The 18,262-nt window shown below is 55.4% G+C and overlaps 2 protein-coding genes across 13 annotated transcripts in view; one reads left to right on the top strand and one right to left on the bottom strand.

The window, feature by feature from the left end:
- Nucleotides 1-1,419: 1,419 nt before the first annotated feature.
- Nucleotides 1,420-18,262, top strand: part of P4HA2 (prolyl 4-hydroxylase subunit alpha 2) — a 70,884-nt gene continuing 54,041 nt past the window's right edge. For all 11 annotated transcript variants that reach the window (XM_081500162.1, XM_081500155.1, XM_081500140.1 and 8 more), the window contains exon 1: nt 1,420-1,608. The gene's annotated coding sequence lies outside the window, so the exon portion shown is untranslated. The remainder of the gene's footprint in view (nt 1,609-18,262) is intronic.
- PDLIM4 (PDZ and LIM domain 4) lies at nt 2,519-16,990 on the bottom strand. Of its 2 annotated transcripts, XM_081500167.1 has the most exons (7): nt 16,809-16,990; nt 12,182-12,333; nt 8,550-8,628; nt 3,816-3,997; nt 3,452-3,615; nt 2,954-3,071; nt 2,519-2,834 (listed from the first exon to the last, which is right to left on the bottom strand). In XM_081500167.1, exons 1-7 carry the CDS (start codon nt 16,899-16,901, stop codon nt 2,630-2,632), a joined length of 993 nt encoding a protein of 330 aa, XP_081356293.1. In that variant the 5' UTR covers nt 16,902-16,990; the 3' UTR covers nt 2,519-2,629. The 2 variants fall into 2 exon arrangements, with proteins under 2 accessions (XP_081356293.1, XP_081356294.1); XM_081500168.1 differs by lacking the exon at nt 2,954-3,071.

Below are 18,262 nucleotides of genomic sequence, written 5' to 3' on the forward strand. Positions count from 1 at the left end.
TAGTCTGTTTTGGTCAGGAACTTGTTTCCTCTTGTTGCTTCTTCGCATATCTAGTTACACTAGCATTATCATGAATCTTATAGAACTATATATTTGGTCAGTCATTTCAAGTTGCCTAATCATCATTGATTTTATCTGAGGCTCAGTCACACATTTGATAATGCAAGAAACAATAATCAGGTAAAATAAGCAGAATATAAGATATATATCTAGTAACTTAATGAGGTCATAAGTTAAGTTTTTAAGCTAAGAATGTCTATCAGGTGTGGCACAGTATTTACCCAGGTGGTCTGACCAGTCTATTCTGCACCAGTTGGTATCTTTAAGGGAAATTATATATTGGCATTGCATATAAAGTTCCCCAAATATGTTTGCACATACAAGGCAAGTGGTGGTGGGTCAGCATGAACTTCACAAGATTGAGAAAGGAATGTTACTTTCTAAGGAATTACATGGCTGGTACCTGGAGAAAAATTGATCTTTATGGTTGAGCAGGCATTTCTGCCAGTGGGGGAGTTCTGTTTAACCACCTGGCAGCTGCACAATACACACTTGAGGGAAAGGAGGAGGCCAAAGGGCAGAGAAAATTTTATGTTTACATTTTTTTGGTCTCGCCTTAAGATCTGAATTTTTATTTCAGCAACCTGAAAAAATGCAGAATAAGCACAGATCACAGATTTCTCTGGGAGGAAAGGACTCTAGCCAGTTCTTCTTACCTGAGTCTGTAGATTCAGGGCAACCCCAGTCACAGTTCAAAGAGGTTTGTTGTCTGTTTTTCCAGAGCCTGATATTGAGTCTAAATTGCTGGACAAATGGAAATGTACGAGAATAATCTTGGCATGTTTGTAAATGAAGAACAAGGAGAAGAGATTGGCACGTTACTCTCTTTAAAAAGTAATAATTAAATTGATATGATACTGTCTCAATAACAAGAATATAGTTCTGTGGAATAGAGTCCAGTAACAAAAATTCTTGCAAAAATATGAAAAGTTCCTATCTATCATTAAGCAGTTAAACCTCAGAAAAATGAGTGAAGGGTTTAGAGGAATTCTTGGAAGGAGAAGACCATTCTGTTTCCTATTCACTCAGCACTCACTAGCAAACACAACAAATATTTGTTAAATGAATGCTCATCCCTGGTAATCAAATGCAAATTAAAGCAACTACATATCTCATTTTACTTATCAGATTGGCAAAAATAAAAACAAAAACCTGATAATACCCAGAGTTGGCAAGAGCATGAGGAAATGAGTACGGTCGTATGCTGATGGTGAGCGTGTGAACTGATAGCAGTCTTTTGTGGCTTGTGATAGTACAAAACTGAAAATAGCACAAACGTACATTACTCCGGGCTCACTAAGTAAACAAGGCTGCTTCCTGTCCTGAGCAACTTAACAAGAGGGTTAATCCACGTGACCCGGAGTCCAGGACGCGTCATCATAGTGTGTGAATAGCCAGGATTCATCAACTCTGCTACCACTTAACTTTTTTAAAAGTGCGAGTCTGTACCGGACTGTGCAACGGAGCAGGGAAAGGCTCAGGGCCGCCCCACCACGCTGTCACCGCCGGGCCTCCGAGGAAGAGTGGCGTTTACTCTCGACTTTGGAGGCGAGTGTTCTTTTCTTTCTAAAATCTTCCTCTCTCACACACACAGACGCACACACTTCTTCACTCATTCACTCACTCCGCGCGCCCTCTGGTGGGCAGAGTGGGGGAAGGAGAAAGAAAGGAACTAATACAGCGACGGGGCCGCGGGGTGGGGGCGCGTGGGTGGGGGCGCGTGGGTGGGGGCGCGGGGGTGGGGGGCCGACCCGGAAGAGAGAATGCTGAGACGGCCGGGAGGCAGATACCGCCCCCAGCCAAACCGGTGATCTCCGGTCATATCCCTGCGGGGTAGTCCCTCCTGCGGCTGCTAGGGGCCGCCCGTGCTCCTGCTGGTGCCCACACGGGGCTTTTCCTGCCTGTGCTCGCTTTTAACATTCCTTTGCACACACAGTTCCTCACCCTGAGGAGCTCTTCCCTCCTTTATCCCTTAGTTCCCAGCTGACACCTTCTTTGACTCCATCCAGATCAAACCCTTTGGAGTGATGTCCCCTTATAAGCACCTCAGACCTCTCCTCCCTATTAATAGACTTGCCCCTGTGATTCATGTTTGCCGTCCACCCAGGCTATGGCTTCCTTAAGGACAGGTGTACTAAGGTGCTTAGTGATGTCCGACTCTTTGCGACCCTATGGACTGCAGCCCTCCAGCCTCCTCTGTCCGTGGGATTCTCCAGGCAAGAGTACTGGAGTGGGTAGCCATTTCCTTCTCCAGGGAATCTTCCCAACCCAGGGATAGAACCCAGGTCTCCTGCGTTGCAGGCATATTCTCTACTATCTGAGCCAGACCGCACAGTATTTATCTTGCTCACCGTTATACACAGTGCCTGAGAAAATGCTTGGCATCTGAACCAGTGCAGCATTCGGGAGCCAGAGCCTGTGTTGGAGGGAGGCAGGCCAGGGCACCGATAACAGCGCAGGCGGAGCGGAGGAAGTTTATTAGAGAGCCAAGGCGCAAACACATATTTACACGGACCGCGCGGGGACATTAAAAGAAGCAGAGGCGGGGACGCGACGTTCCGGGAGCGGCTCAGACGAGTTCCACCTTCGCATTGGGGTACACCGCCACCACGTCGTAGCCCTCGGGCGGCTTGACGCGCGCCTTGGCGTGGCTCTCGCAGTAGAGCCGCTCGTCCAGAAAGAAGTAACCGCGCTGTTTGAGGTTCAGGCCGCAGTCGCTGCACATGAAGCACTCGGGGTGGTAGAGTTTGTCCCGCGCCTTGACGATAGTGCCCCTAATGGGTGATCGGAGAGGACGGCGTCAGGGGCTGACAGCTCCGTAAAGCGCGGCCCTACTCAGGGCCTCGGACGGGGGACGCTGAGGGCAGGCGGGGAAGGCAGGGGAGGTACTCACACGATGCCGTGGCCGCAGCGCGTGCATTCGGGCAGCCCCTGCAGGCCACTCAGCGGAGCGCCTAGCTTGCTGGCCGTGGGCTTGAGGTTCCGGGGACCGCCAGGCCCGGGCCGTTCCCCTGAAAGCCAGAGAGCGATTTGCAAGAGCCCGTTGCGGAGGTCAGAAAAAGCGGAAAACTTCTGCGGAGTGCGGGGCTGCGCCCTACTTCCGGAGCCACCCGCACAGAGATTGGGGAGGGGGTTGGAAGGGCGTGAAAGGAGGAGCTGCGATACAAGTGGAGTGGTAATCAGAAAGCCTCGGTGCAGCGAGGGGTGTGGGGGAGGCGCAGAGAACATGCGTTGTTCAGTCGCTAAGTCACGCGGGACACGTAGGGGGGTGCTAATGGCTAGGAAGCAAGACGTGGGGTCGCGAAAGCACGGATGGGGCAGGTTCGGAGGTCGGAGTTTGCTACCTCAAGGAGTGGGAAGGAAAGTGGGGTAAAAAAAAAAAAAGTCCTACCGCCCTCGCCGGCCTCCAGCATGCCCTGCAAGTAGCGGAAAGAGCCTGACTGCTTGGGCTCCGCAGCTGCAGGCTCGGCTGGCTCCCGAAGCATCCTGTACACCTCTGAGCCCAGGTCGACTCCGCAGTCGCGACTCCTTGGAAGGCCTCTGGCTGGGTCAGTGCTGGACGAAAGAGATGCACGAAGGGACAGGGTTGCAGTACTAGCCTTCCCCCTGCCAGTTCAGGGTTCTGGTGAGGTTTCATGAGTCAGAATGCAACCAGCTGAGACCCAAGGTTAAGGGTCAAGATGGGACCTGGTGTGAGATTTGAGGGATCAGGATAGGATCTGGGTAGGGCATCAAAGGTCCTGCCTCTGTACTACCTGTGGGATGGAGACACGTGCAGGGCACCCATCTGGGCCAGTAAAGTAGCCTCACTGTTGCTGCCATTGTGAGGGACTGGGAGGCGAGGTGACTGCCCGTAAGGAGATCCCAAGCCTGGCCTGCCGTCTTCTGGCCCAAGCCCGGTGGCTGAGGGCCGCCTGCTTGTCAGTGGACTGCCATCCTAGGAGAGAGAGAAACCACTGGGAGACCCTCTGTGGTACACCCACCTATGCCCTGCTATGCCAAGCCTTCTTGGGTGTTGGCTGGCTACTCTTGCTCAGGCATCTCTGGGCCAAGGTGCCTAGTCAGGGAATGGGTCTGTGGAGGAACGGCTGAGCCTTGGGCCTGGTTCAACCCCTGAAGAAATGAGAAATGCTTATGTAAAGTCAGACACAAAAGCCCTGAATCCTTGAGACTCAACCTTGGCTCATGTGCCCTGTGGTGGTTCTGACTCCCAGTGCCCATGTGGGTGGTGTTTGGGCAGAACCATCCCAAGAAGCTTTTAAGGCCAGCATGTCTGTTGCAGAATGTGTGGCTTCCTTGCGAAGGTGGTCCTAGTGCCAGGTTTTTTTACCTGTCAGAACTGTGCTGGGTACTAGATGCGCCCATGGCTGGGAACGCAAAACAGGAACTCCTGTTCTACAGCCAGGAAGGGTCATCAATGATTGTGTCCCAGGACCCTTTGGCAGGAGCAGGAGGTTTAAAGGTACCATTGTGGTACTTCCCTGGTGGTCCAGTGGCTAAGACTCTACAGTCCCAATGCAGGGGGCCCAGATTTGATCCCTAGTCAGGGAATAACATTCCGCATACCACAACGAAGGGTCTGATTGCTGCAACTAAAAATCCAGCTAGCAATGACAATAAAGCTCAAAGATCCCTCATTCTGCAGCTAAGACCCAGTGCAGCCAAATAAATAAATAATTTTTTTTTTTTAAAAAGGTACCATTGTGAGGTCAGCCCCCTCCAGGCCTGTATTTTCACCCCCTCTTCCTGCTTCCCAGGCAAAAATGGGTGGCCTTGCATAGACAGAGCAGATGAGGGGCAGAGACCAGGCCAGGGCTCAAAGCTCCCCATCCCATGACCCCACAGCCAGCCTGATGCCCATGACCAAGTCATCTAGGGGAGGGATGCCCTGAATATGCCACCTCAACTCATAAGAGGGTAGTTTCTTTGCAGGTGTGGGTCTGAATGGGGACTGGGGACCTTTGTCCCTGCAGTGCTCAGGGCCGTGTTGCCTCTAGTTTGTAGGCACACAGGCCTGTCCTCAGCAGTATGATAACAGGCATGCACACTCTCACAATACCTTTACAGACATACCCATGCAGGAAGGCAACACAAACACACATGCATCAGCTAGTCCACCTACATACACCTAATCACACAGAGTTATATGTACTCGGAGCCAGAGCTGGTCATGCTGGGGATGACAATGTCCCTGTCCATTGACAGGGACACAGTTGGTGGCCAGAGCACCCTGACTTTAGGGTAGGGCCCAAGAGCCCAGGCCGTGAAGGTGTCCTCAGCCGCAGTCTGAGAGGAGATATGCAAATTGTCCCTCCACTCTACAGTGTGAACAGGGCTGTCAGGTGGGAGGAGAGGAGGCCTACCATAGGGGGAAAGAGCAAGCCTAGGACTCCAGCTGGGGCACAGTTGAGCCTGCAGGGCTTTGCCCAAGCTGCTGCTTTCTACAGGCTCTGAGCTGGGTGGGAGCATGAGGAATGGGTGAACTAGCAGCTGAGTGACTGAGTAGGGTTGGAGTCCCAGCTTCTCCCACCTTAAAAGACAAAGGAGAGGGTCTCTCACTGCCCAGGTGGGCCCCCATCAACGGGGCAACAGCAGCAGAAAAACCTTTACCTCACTGGGTCCAAGAAAAGCCCCTGAGAAACCCGAACACTCTCCCACGTGTGTCTGCAGGGCAGGCAGGCCGGGGCTGGCCTGGCCTCTAATGGGGACCAGATGGGCCACGGACGGTGGGGGCAGGGCTGGGCCCCATACAAAGGAGGCTTCAACAGGATGGGGGATGGAAGGACCTAGAGGAAGAAGGCCCTCAACTTACCCCTGCCCAGCAGGGTGTGGGGGTTTATTGCAGGGTCATCAGAGCCCCTGCCCCTCCCATGGCCACCCATGCTGCAGCCTCTCAGCGGTTAAGACACACATGATAACCTCAGTGTTGGTTTGAGTCCCAACTTTCTCACTCACTCACTGAGCCAGTTACATCACCTCTGTGAACCTGAGTTTCCTCATCTGTGAAAGGGGAACATGATGGTTTCTATATCATAAGTTCCTGGTGAGTATAAAATGAGACCTTTGCATATAAAGCGCTGAGCGTAGTGCCTGGCATGCATCCATCATTGGATGAATGGCTGTCATGAGCATTCCTGAGCCCCCTACTCCTGAACTTCCCCTCTCCATGATGTGCCCGTGTGCTCTCGGGGCCCAAGTCCCTGCCAGCTGCTGATTTAGTTGTTGAAGCCTCGATGTGTCACTCCACAGCATGGGGGTTACCGTGGGCTTGCTCATCTGCTCCCACGTGCCTGTGGTCAGAATCTGGGACACTCAACTGGGACAGAGGTGGGCACTAAATCCAGGTGAGCAGGTGGCACCTCCCAGAGGCTGAACTTCGGCTCTCTGCTTGTCTGGAGAGGACAGGCTGAGTCCTGCACTGCCTGCTGCACCTGGCTTGCCTTAAACCATCACCTGGTTCTCAGCTCAAATGCCACCCTCTCTGGGAAACCTTTCCTGATCACCATCCTTCCTTCACTCTGGGCTGTGTTCTCATGTGAGGCCTGAGAGAAGTCCTTTATGACCCTATATGGAAGGAGGGCCTGAAACCCCAGTTGGTGAGTGCCAAGGTACCTTGTGCTGGTCTGAGGGCCAGCTGTGGTTTTCCCCTCCTGTGATGGCTCCAGCTGGGCCCACCCCCGTCCCCCCTGCAGGCAGAGGGTGGGAGCGGTATGGGGACAATGGGCCCTGTGTCTGTGTTACTTAGGGCAGGGGCTGGGTGGGGGTGTTTCTGTCGCCACCCATGGAGCTCATGACCTTTTAAGTACAAAATGGGGCAGCAGCTAAGGGGTTGCCCTGCTGCTTGTGGAAAGTCCCCATTTCCATCCTGAGCCACCAGCAGCCTGGCCCTTGAGGAGGTCAGTGAGGGGAAGTGTGGGGAGAGGGGGAACTGCCCTCCAGCCCCCAGCCTCCCTGGCCCAGAGCCTCTCCTGGAGAACTCAGCAGACCTGAGCTTCACATTGCAAAGCCTGACACTTACACGTGACTGCTGGGCTCACACATGAGCTGGGGGCCTGCACCACGCTTCCCCATTTGTCAGCCCCATATCAGGCCTGGCTGACTTGTCTGTGTCTCCCACCCCGTCCCCCTGGGTCCATGGGACTACCAGGAGCAAGCTCCTGAGACGCAGGTGTGGCCACAGGTCTCTGCAAGAACAGCTGAGGTTCGGGGCAGAGGAAACTGAAAGCCATCAGCCCTCCCCTCTGCCCCCAGCCACCCGTGGGACTTTTCTCTGAACCTCTGGTGCACAATCTCTCCTCTGTATGGGCTTCTGTATGTGCTTCATTTTGTATGTGGCACGCTTCTCTCCAAGCCCCTTTGCTTGTCTTATTCTTCCTAGACCCTCAGGTCATGGCTTGGATATGACCCTCCTCCAGTCCTCTCTGACCCCTTGATTGAGTTTTATACCTACTCTGGACTCCTTCGACCCCTGGCTTCTGCCATCCTAGAACTGCTAAATGCCTTTCCCCTTCCAGAATGGGCACTTCCTGCATATGGTAAACATCTGGCCTCAGGGATGCCAGTAAAAGCAAGGTTGGAAACAAACGTCAGAGAAAGATGGGGACTGGGGTAGGTGGTGAGGGCAAGGCCACAGCAAATCCTTTCCTCTGGTACATACAGCAAAGCCACCATGGAGAGACAGTGGAGATGAGAGATAGTCCCACATGCTGGGTCCCAAGTTCTGGATCCATCACAGACCTGTCGAGTCTCTACGCTGCTTAAACTCTGCGGCCCCAGAGATGTCAAGTTCACTCTGGATACAGCCTTGCCCCCTAGGCTACCCCTCAGGCCCATGGCAAAATGAGGCCCTAAAGCAGCCTGGCCCCACTTTACGTTCCTTGAGGACAGCACCATAGTTGTGACTCTTGTCATACACAGAAAGGTAACTGAGCAGACAGGCCTGCAGCCTGAGGTCTGCTAGCTGCAATTGCAGAATGACCAGGAGAAAACTTCAGTCTTGGATAGGCAGGGCAGCGCCTTATATTCTAAGGTTGGCTCTGGCCCGGTAGGTGCCGAAGGCTAGGATGAGACAGAAGAGTACCCCATAGCCTGTGGTCACTCCACAGCCTATGGTTGTCCCCCACCCTGCCCCCAAGCCTGGTGACTTCCTCCTGATCTGGCATCACTGGGCAACAGAGTGAAACCCGGCTGGGTAGGTGGTAGCCCTGAGCCAAATCCTGGCCCAGTCCCTGCCCATCACAGCACTATTGTCCCAGAATCCAGGACTGCCTGGGGTACTGGCAGAGCCCACTGCAGGTACCCATCACATGGGGAGCAACTGAAGGGGCATGGACAGGGCTCAAAGAAGCCTTCTGCTTCAGTCTCTGGCATGGGCATCTGAGAACCACAGTGAGGACATCTGCAGTTAAACCTGTGGGTGAGGCCCAGCCTCTCTGTCCTGGACTTGCTCTGAGCCAGGCCAGGCCAGGCCAGTTGGTATATGTACATACCTGGGCCTCGGAGTCGATGTGGATCCTGTGTGCCTGAGCCTTGTCCTCTGGGGTATTGGGCCAGCTCCTGCCTTCAGGCCTGTGGCAGGAATTAGGATGGTCACAAATCTCTGCTTATTAGCCCACTATGCCTGGGAATAGGACCAAGAAGGGTTGGGGTCTGGGCCCAGGGCCACCCTGGACCAGGCTTGGTACTCTGCATGGATAAGGATACCACCTCAGCACTTTCCCCTGCACCAGAATGGCGGCCGTTATGGCAAGGAGACACAGCTCAGGATTCTGGGGTAGGCTGTGTGTCCCTTCTCCACCAGCTGCTCCTTCCCACTCTGGTCTGGTTCCTAGGAAGGAAGCCCTACAGCTTCCCCACTTTTCCACCCTCTCTGTGGCCTACGGAAGCTCCGCACAAAGAGGGCCAAGCTCATGGTGGGGTGGGGCAAGCCAGGCCTCACACACTGATCAGCTGGGAGCCCACCGTTCACCCCTCTTCCATCCACAGCTCTGCCCAGGTCTGTGGGTCAGGCACCTGGGGACTGTGGGGGGAGGTGGGATGGAGGCTCTGGGGGGTGCACCTCCCCTCCTGTAGCCGCCGGCAGAGTCATCACCAATGTCTGCCCAGCCCAGATGGGAAACAGGCCATTAGGAAATTCCTGCTTCGCCATAGAAACCAAAAGCCAAACACCACTCAGGAGGGAGAAAAACATCATAAACCTGCCATCAGTGGGGCAGGCGGGGCCGAGAGGCTACAGGCCTGGGGCCCAGTCCTGCCACCAACTAGTCCTGTGAGAAGGCAGGCCAGGAGGGTGTGTGGACCCTGGACTGGCAGGTGAGTGTGAGTGAGGCTGGTTACATTGAAGGGGAATAATGTCCCAACTCCACACCACAGGGCCTCCTGGGGCTTCTCAGGGGTCTCACCACTGGGCTAGCAGCTCAACCCTGCCCCTCTCCCTCCACTCAGCAGAGGATTTTAATGATCTTCCCACACCTGTAGTCCACAGTCCCTCTGCTCTTGCTCACCACTGCCCATTCCTTGGTCCCCTGCAGGCTACCTCTCTCCTCCACAGCTTTTCAGAGGCCTGTGACACCAAGGCTCTGCTGTCCTACCCCCACTGGCATCTGGCTCCAGCCCCCTCAGCCATGCTCCCAAGTTACTGCCCTAACTCACAGCTCTAACTATGGCCTGGACATACTCAGAACTCTGCCGGGATAAACCTAGGACATCTCATGTGGCTCTCTGGCCTTATACTTCCTTGAAGTCCTGCCCAGAAGAGAGGTACAAGCCTGAGGTCTGAGGATCAGAGGGTACAAAGTACCCAGAGCCATAAGGGCAGCCCAAGGCATCAGATTGGAATGAAAGGCTTATTCATGTTTCAAATTCCACCCCCAGATCTGGGTAGGTAGCCCTATCTGCCATCTTTAAGTCCCCCAAAGGGTGGGCTGTACAAATCCATTTTGTGTCACATGTTATAGGTGACAGGGATCCGACCAGAGGCCCTGGGGTTGGAGCCGATGCCAGGAAGGTCCTGGACCAACAGAACATGCCCAGAAATTGTGGGTTAGCTTGGACTGCTGGATATCTGACTGAGTTCCAGACAAAGTAAGCATAGCAGGGAAGCTGGGCCTTAACTTCACTTTTCATCCTGTGATGAATTAGAATTAGTCTGTGGAGGATTGGAGCTCTCTGTACACAAGAGAGTAGGTAGGGAGGCTGGCCTGGGCAGAGCTCCACACAGAAGCTCCCTCCAGCCAGTTCACCAGGCCCATGTCGGGGGCTCAGGCATAAGTTCTGGCACAACAGGCAGGACAGAGCAGGATCAGGGGCCTTGTAGGTGAGAAAGTCCCCAGGACAAGAGATGCTGGCCCAGAAAGTCAAGGTAGTTCTTGTCTTGATCCCCCAGAATCTGCATGTGTGAGAATTTGGGATAGAGGGCTGGAGGAAAGGACCCCAGCTTTTCACCCTGACTGAGCAGACCTTGTATGTCACGATCACTCAATCCCAGATCCTCTGTTTTGAAGTTGAGGAAGCTAAGGGCTCTGATACTAAGTCACCAGCTGGAGGACAGCACAGTTCTCAAGTGCAGAGCTGGGGCTGGAACCCAGAATCTGTGATAGGAGAGAATGTGCTCTCTCCTGCTCCATGGCCAGCAGCATCTGGGGGCTGAAACACCCAGAGTGGAACAGGTCAGGGGACCCCTGGCTCCATCCATGCCTGGCTCGGAACAAATGACCAGGGAAGGAAGGAAGGAAGGGGGACCTCCACCCTGCCCCCGTCCTGCCACCCTCCCCTGACATTATTCCCTCTGCGGACCTCCTGAATCAGTCCCCCTGTGAGCCTCCCCTGTCCCTTGCCCCACTACTACCAGGGCTTCCTTTATCTAGCCAAGCAGAGTCAAGGCCGGAGGTGAGTCAGGGCCCAGGAACCCAGCCAAGTTGGGTGGCCTCGTGGGCAGAGCAGAGCTGATATTTCCCCCAGCCAGCCTGTACCTCTGTCTCAGAGAGGGTGATGAATGTGATCGTGCTTTATGGAGAAGGAAACCCAGGCTCATGGAGGTCATCTAGTGTACATAAGAGCCCTCAGAGTCTGGAAGAGGGCCAGCTCTGCTGAACTCCTGGGCCAGGGGCTCCTCACTGCAGAGGAGTATACCAGGTACACTCAGGAGGTACACTCAGGTGGAGTGTACCAGGCCCTGGACTTGCAGCTGGGCCCACTCAGCCCGGAGAAGAGTCAGGGGTCCTGACTTCAGCCCAGAGCAGGGCCAGACTCAAATGGGGCTACTTTAGCAGCCTTCCCACCATGTTTAACGGCTCTGAGCCAATGGATTACCCTCTGCCCCACCGGCTCTAAGGCCTGGTTGGCCACGTTGTGGTTTGGGGAGGATTCGCCTACACACATCCACAGGGGGTCGTGGAAAGTCCCTGTTAACAGGGAACGTGGCAGAGCTGAGCAATTATGTCTGACTTCTCTGGATCCAGGGAAGACAGGGGGAGGGAGATCCCACTGAGGAAGGACCCAGCCAACTGCCATCAGCCTCAGCAAGGCTTGACGGGTCAGCAGTCAAGCAGAGGGAGTGGCGTCTTTGGTGGGCGTGAGAGAGACCTGAGGTCAGTCAAATCATGCTTCCCCATTGCTCCACTGTGTGACTTAAAGCACCCTCCAAACTTTCTGAATCTCAGTCGTCTCACATGTCAAGTGGAGCCTATATTAGATTTTGCCTTATCAAGTTGGTTTGATGGTTAAACAAGGTGTTGGTCGATAAAATTTTTTGAACTGCTCATCAAGCTGGTCACTCATGGGTAGGGAAAGGACAGAGATCACACATCCCCGACACCCCCGGCGTGAGGCTACCCCAGGTCTTATTTCAGCCCCGATTTTGGGTTGTCTACTCCCTGCCATAAGACCCCAACATAGTTCCAGCAATAGATTAAATGGGGGCTTCTTCCTTTCTTAAGTCACCCACATCTCCAAACAGTGCCTGCCAAACCCCTGTGAGAGCACTGCTCCTTAGGCTTGGGGTGCCAGGGAGCAGAAGCAGAAAGGCTGTGTGAGGCCCTGCTCACCCAGGATGCTGGTGACCCAGAATTCATCCTCCCCTAATTCACCCTCATCATTCTGGCTCAGCCTGCCCTATGCGTACCTGCTCACGGAGAGCGTGAGGTGGTCATGGCAGCCCTTGATGCGGTTCTGTGCTTCCAGGTGTGTCATGAGCTCTGTACTCTCACCATTGATGGCCTGGATCAGGTCTCCAGGGCACAGGGCAGCCAGGGCAGCCTTGCTACCAGCATGGACCTGTGGATGGACAAGCCAGATGGCTGGGCATTGGTTATTACATGGCCTTGCTGCAGGCCCCTGCCAACCCCAGAACCGTGCCAGTGCAGCCCTGCTGCCAATGTGACCTGTGGGTGGGCATACCATAAGACTGACTGAGTTCCTCCATGGCTTGGCTGGAGCCTCTGCTCTAAAGGCCCCAACTCCAGCTCATGGAGGTCTTGGGAGATATGATGGCATATGACAGGAGATTCCTCTGGGCTAGAACAAGTATGATGTTACTTTTGCAGCCTGCATATATGCCCATGGACATGCAAGGGACACACAGGGATATGTGCTCTCAAATAGTTAATACAAAACATGGACACGTAGCCTACATTGCCCCACCCAGCCACACCACATAGGAAGTCCCTTGACCGGACACTCAAATCCTTAGTGACCTTGTTTCTTCTCATCCCCACCCCCCCATATTTACCTCCACTTACCCACACTCTATCCAGACCATGTGAATTACTCACAGGCACCAGAGAGCTCTCTCTTACCTCCACACTTCTGTACGCGCTGTTCCCTCTACCTGGAACACACTCCTTTGACCCCCCCCAAACCCTAGTTACCAGCTTACTCCTCGTCATCCTTCAGGTCTTAGGCTCTCCATAGAGGCATTTCCCCTTGGAGCTTCTCGTCTGGGGCCCCATCATACCCTGTGTGCCCCCTTTACCACTTAGCTCCTCTAACAGTGTTAGCACCTCATTCTGTGTTGTCACCTCCCCAGACAAGTTGAGGGTGATTTACTTCCGGCTGCCAGCCTGCATTCCTGGATCACAGCTCCCTTTCCTCCGGAAGACAGGCACTGAGGCCACCCCAGTGCCACTGTGGACCCCAGAGGGTCAGCAGCATCCACACTGGAGCCTCCTTCAATACTGATCCCTTGATATGAGTCACATGAGGTTGGGGATAGACTCATGGGATGCTTGAGTAAGCAGCCTGGGGGGAATTCAGGCAGTAGGACATCCTTTACCCTGTCTTTGGCCCCTGCACAGCCTTTGGAGAGAGATTTTAGGGACCCTCATTCTTCCCAGCCTCTGTGCTAGTGTCAAGCTATGGCTCAAGAGCTGTCAGTGACACTGTTCCTATGAGGCGGGAGCTCCTGGAAGCCTGGCCAGGCTCCGCTTGGCCAGTTCTCTGTAGTGAGTAGACAAAGCTGAGGTGCTGGCAGCTCCTTGGCTGGAGTTCTGGCGTGGGCACTGCCAAGCTGACCTGCCCTGAAATAGGCTGCCCCAAGGAATATTCTTCTAGAGCATGATACCCTCAGCCACCATTAATATTCCCTTGTTGGACACTGGCACCAACATAGGCTTGTCTTCCCAGAGGAGGCACCCACTTGGCACCATCCCACCCTCCCCCCTCAAGGCCCTGTCAGGCCCCTCTCCTTCATGGATACCTGCTCTGTGGCATGGCCTGGGCTCAGTGCTTTAGCCATAATTAGCGCTTGGCAACCTCTCAACCACCTAATGAGACAGAGGCTGTTCTCATCCTTATTTACAGATGAAGAAAGAGAGGTTTTGGGTATGGGGTACTTTGCCCCATTCCCCATTCTGGAGAGGAGTCTTCTTCCTCAGGGGGTGGCTAGCGGCAGGATGACTCAGCCAGTACAAGGGGTGCATTCAGGCCCCTGTGGGTGGAGGAAGTTCTCGAAAGCAGGGGTGGCTGGGGATCTGCCAGCACTGCTAGCTCGGGAGTTCTGGTCAGAGAGGGCGTGAGGCCAGGAAACCGTGACTCTCCCAATTGCCTTTACATGTATTGTTTCATTAGTCCTCAAGGCAAGCCTATTTCCTAGATGAGGAAACCAAAGCCCAGAGAAGCACAGGACACTCAGCTGATAACCAGCAGAGTTAGGATTTCAACCCAGGCCAACCGATTCCAAATCCTTTGCTCTTAACCACAGTGTCCATTTCTACAAAACAGAGAGGTGTTCTGAGTAGAAGGATCAGCATGTATAATGGCTCATCTTGGAGTGAGAGTAAACACAGGCTTCTGTGGCCAAAATATCATTGGTGAGGAGAGAGTGGAAGAGATGAAATCAGAAAAAAAGCAGGGACCAGACCTGCGGGCCTTGTAGGCCCAAGAGAGAAGCTGGCATCTCTCCTGGGCAGTTGGGGAAAAGGGAGGATTCTAAACAGGGAAATCACAGGACAGAGTTGAATGCAGGCCGATTTTTCTGGATGCTGAATGCAGGATAAACAGATAAAAGGAAGAGACAGAGGAGCAGTGAGGTCAGCTGGGAGACTGGGGCATGAACCAGCGGCCTCACCTATAGCAGCTACTTTTAAAGCCCCTGTGTCACTCTACCTGGTCTAGATGCAAAAAGCCCCTCCAGGGAGCTGGGCATACAGTCGGTGGTATCTGTTCGGGGCACTAGTTTCTACGGACCTGGCAGGAGCAATACCCATTAGGATGCCAAGGCCGGCAGTCACTATAGTTTGTGAGGAAGGAGCCCTGGACAGTGGTTTTTTTTGGTGGAGGGGGGCTCCCTGAGGCTTTGTGGGCTGAGGTTGCATAGTCCCGGCTCTGCCAGGCAGCCAGCCTCTTCTCTGTCTGAGTGTGGCTGCCTCCATTGGGTGGGGGAAGCCCCATGAGCGTGGGAGGGGTTGGGTCTTGAACCCCCCTGGTGAGAACACTCCCACATATCGTCAGTGTCTGTAGAATTACCCTTGAGGTACCTGCTGGGCAAGCTGTGGCCTGTGTCTCCTCAGCCCCGTAAATCTCCCCAGATCCCACCCAAACCCAGCCTCAGCCATCCTGGCTCCTCAGGCCTGAGCTGCTGCTGTGTGACTTTGGGGGACAAAGGAGGGGTTCTTCCTGGCAAAGTCTTTTCAGCCTGTCTGCCTGCCAGCGGCCTGCATCCTGATCGGCTCCAAACAAGGCCGCTGCTGCTGCCGCTGTGACGTGTGGAGGCCTTTCCTCGGCGGGCAGGCAGCCGCGTGGGCAACAGATGTCTCTGCTCCCTGCCGCCTGCGGCCGTCAGCCGCCGCCACTGAGCCTGTCAGCGGCCTCACGCCCAGGGTGCCTGGCCGGCTGGCCTGCCTAGCGCCTCCACAAGCCTGCCTCAGTGGGTGGACACACAGCATGACGTTCACAGGCAGACACAGATGTGTTCCCGCCCCCTCACACACACAGACCCACAACCCGCAGGGCTCTCTCAGGAAAGTGGGAGATGAAAGGCTCCCGGATGCGCTGAAGGCCCACCTCACTCAGCCCCAGAGACCTAGTGGCCGTGGGGTAAGGGCAGATGTGGGAATCCTCCCAGGACAACTGGGCCTGCCTGTCACGCTGGCTCCCAGAAACAGTATTCCATGATGCCATGCTCCACCAGGTGCCCAACCCCTCCCAAGAACTAGAAAGACGTCTCGGAAAGCCCAGCCAGCTTGGTCCAGCCCCCATGGCAAGAAGTGGCGGAAGGGTGGGGAAAGGTGTTCTCAGTTCCTGTGACACAGGGCCTCGAAGGCCAAAGTAGCCTGTGTGGGGTCAAGGGATGGCCCCAGGTCCCTGCCTTTCTTCCCTTCGTACTGGAAGCCTCCAAGGGCAGGGTTCTCTCTTCTTTGGTCCCCTACACTGGGACTCCTAGGGGCAGTGTCTGGGTCTCCTCTTCTGGCCCTTCAAATATGGGACCCCAAGGTTGGGCCAGGATCCTGTCTTTCCCAGTTTGGGCACCCCCTGACAGGGCCCGAGTCCTCTCCTCTGCTCCCCTGTCCTCCTTGGATTAGCCACCACCCAGGGCTGTGCCCCATCCTCTTCCTCCGCTGTCCTAAGCCTGGGGCAGTGCATGGCCATGGCAACTTGAGGAACTGGGCTGAGGTTATCCTGGCCCCTGGCCTTGTGAGCCTTGTGGTGAAGGGGTCTCACAACTGCACAGACAGGCCTCCCCTTCCCCTGGAAGCCAAAAATTCCTGGTCACTTCCCCTTAGGACAACTGAGGTCATGAATGAGAGACTGACCAAAATCAGAGAGGGGAACTGGCTGGATCTTTCTTTCTTCAGTTTCAGAGAGGACCCCAGACCTCTCTGGGGTCACACAGCTCTGCTGGCAGGGACCCTTGATAAGGGAAGGGGTCTCTCAGTCATTTTGCCCCAAATCTTCAGGAGGGGTTCAAATATGAGCAGCATTTCTGGGCCTCTGTTGACTAGTCCGATCCCTGGCCCATGACTTTGGTCCTTCCATGGCCTGTGGCTGAGTCCCCCCAAATGAGGCCAGCAGGGAGGCTGCTTTGTGAACTCTTTAAGGGGGATCTTCCGAGGGACAGGGCAGGCAGGCCCAGGGAGAGGGGGAGGGGGTTGGGGCGGCGCTGCCCAGCCTGGAAGCCGCCTCTACAGCCTGTGGGTCACCAACGCTTGGCCTCCGAGCCTCCAGGACGTCGGGGATCCGGGTCCCGAGTGGACCTCAAGGGCTGGGTCTCAAGATTCAGGACCACCCCGCCGCCCTGTGGTCGCTGGACTCACCCGCGAGATGGTGAGGGGTACGCTGAAGTCCCGGCCGCCCACCAGGCGGAAGCCCCAGGGTGAAGGGCCGCGCAGGGTCACCGAGTGGGGCATCGCGAGCCGGAGCCGCAGCCGGAGCTTGAGCCGGACACTGAGGAGCCGCCGCCGTCCCCGCCGCCGCCTGGACGCCGCGCCCCGCCCCCGGCCCGCCCGCCCCCTCACCCCCCCTCCTCCCGGCCCCCGCCCCCGCTCCCTGCGCGCCGGGATTGGCCCAGCGGCTGACCCGACCCTCCCACTTCGGGGGGCTCTGAGGACCCACCCCTCAGCCCCTACCGCCTGCAGCCCGGCACCCCCACCAGGTTCTCAGAGACCCCGGGCCGGGACGGCTCCGACGTCCGAGATCCAGCCTGAGCCTCAGCTCTGCGGGCTGCGGAAGCTCAAGCCGGGTCCTTTGAAGTTGCTTCTGCCCCAGCCCGGGGAAAGACGGGGGGCAGGGGCTGCCCAGATGGGGGATGGGGCCTCGCCCTGCTTCGAACCTCCTCAGGGTCCTGGCAGGCAGTTCTGGGCCCCACGTTTCGAGAGTGTGAGGAGTCCTCTGAACCGCGAGCGCTGATGGGGAGCCCTGCCCCTGAGCAGACCTGGGCCAGTGTCACAGACTCAGGTTGACAGCGGGCAGTGCCGAGTATGGGATGGGGGACAAAAAAAGTACCCAGCCTCTTTTGGGGAGGTCAGGAAGGCTCTCTTGGATGCCCTGTCATGTCCTTACAAGTGTCACTGCTTCCCCAGGACACTCAGGCCTTCTCCAGCTGCCCTATCCTCCCAGGCTTTCTTTCTGCATTCATGGCCCTTTTTCATCCTCCCTTGTAAGGAGTTTTGGAAAGCTACCTACCTAGGAAAGGAGCAACTATTGTGGCTCGGGTTGTGGCTGTGCCACATTGCAGGGGTGTGAAGTACTTGAGTGGGGTGGAATCTGGGGCAGCCCTTCACTTGGGACCTTCCTGGTCTTCTCTCTCAACCATTGTCCTTCAGGGTGCCATAAAGGGTGCCACTGTCCTTCAGGGTGCCACGTTGGCAGGTGCCATGGCCTGGTAAGGGCCCCACTGACCACTCTCAGGCCATCATGGACACTTCGGCCTGGCTACCTCAGGGCACCACTGTGTGCTGTTCCAGACCCTGAGGAGGCCCCTCACTTATCCATTCTTGATAACTCTTTGTGCCCTCTTGTCCAGCTTCTGTTAAGAACGCTGCCTTTGGGAGGCTAACAGGTTATGGGGTAAGATGGATCTGTCGGATCTATAACACCTCAAGAAGGAGGACACTTGAGAGGCACACACTTAGGGTAGTCCAGGGAAGTGGGTGTGTTCTTCAGGGTGGAACATGGATGCCTCTCTGGGAGAAGGGTTGCTGTTTGCTGTCTGTTCAGGTGGCAGAGAAACATGAGTAGTGTGTGTGTGTGTGTGTGTTGGAGGATATAT

This window comes from Giraffa tippelskirchi, chromosome 6, assembly GCF_054371585.1.
Source record: "Giraffa tippelskirchi isolate mGirTip1 chromosome 6, T2T-mGirTip1v1.2.pri, whole genome shotgun sequence".
NCBI classification, from domain to species: Eukaryota; Metazoa; Chordata; class Mammalia; order Artiodactyla; family Giraffidae; genus Giraffa; species Giraffa tippelskirchi.

Coding starts and splice junctions, on each gene's coding strand:
- PDLIM4 (XM_081500167.1), bottom strand. CDS start 16,901: ATGCCCCACTCGGTGACCCTGCGCGGCCCTTCACCCTGGGGCTTCCGC. Junction 8,629..12,181: donor CTCACGCTCTCCGTGAGCAG/GTACGCATAGGG, acceptor TTCCTGCCACAG/GCCTGAAGGCAGGAGCTGGC. Junction 2,835..2,953: donor CGCTGCGGCCACGGCATCGT/GTGAGTACCTCC, acceptor ATCACCCATTAG/GGGCACTATCGTCAAGGCGC.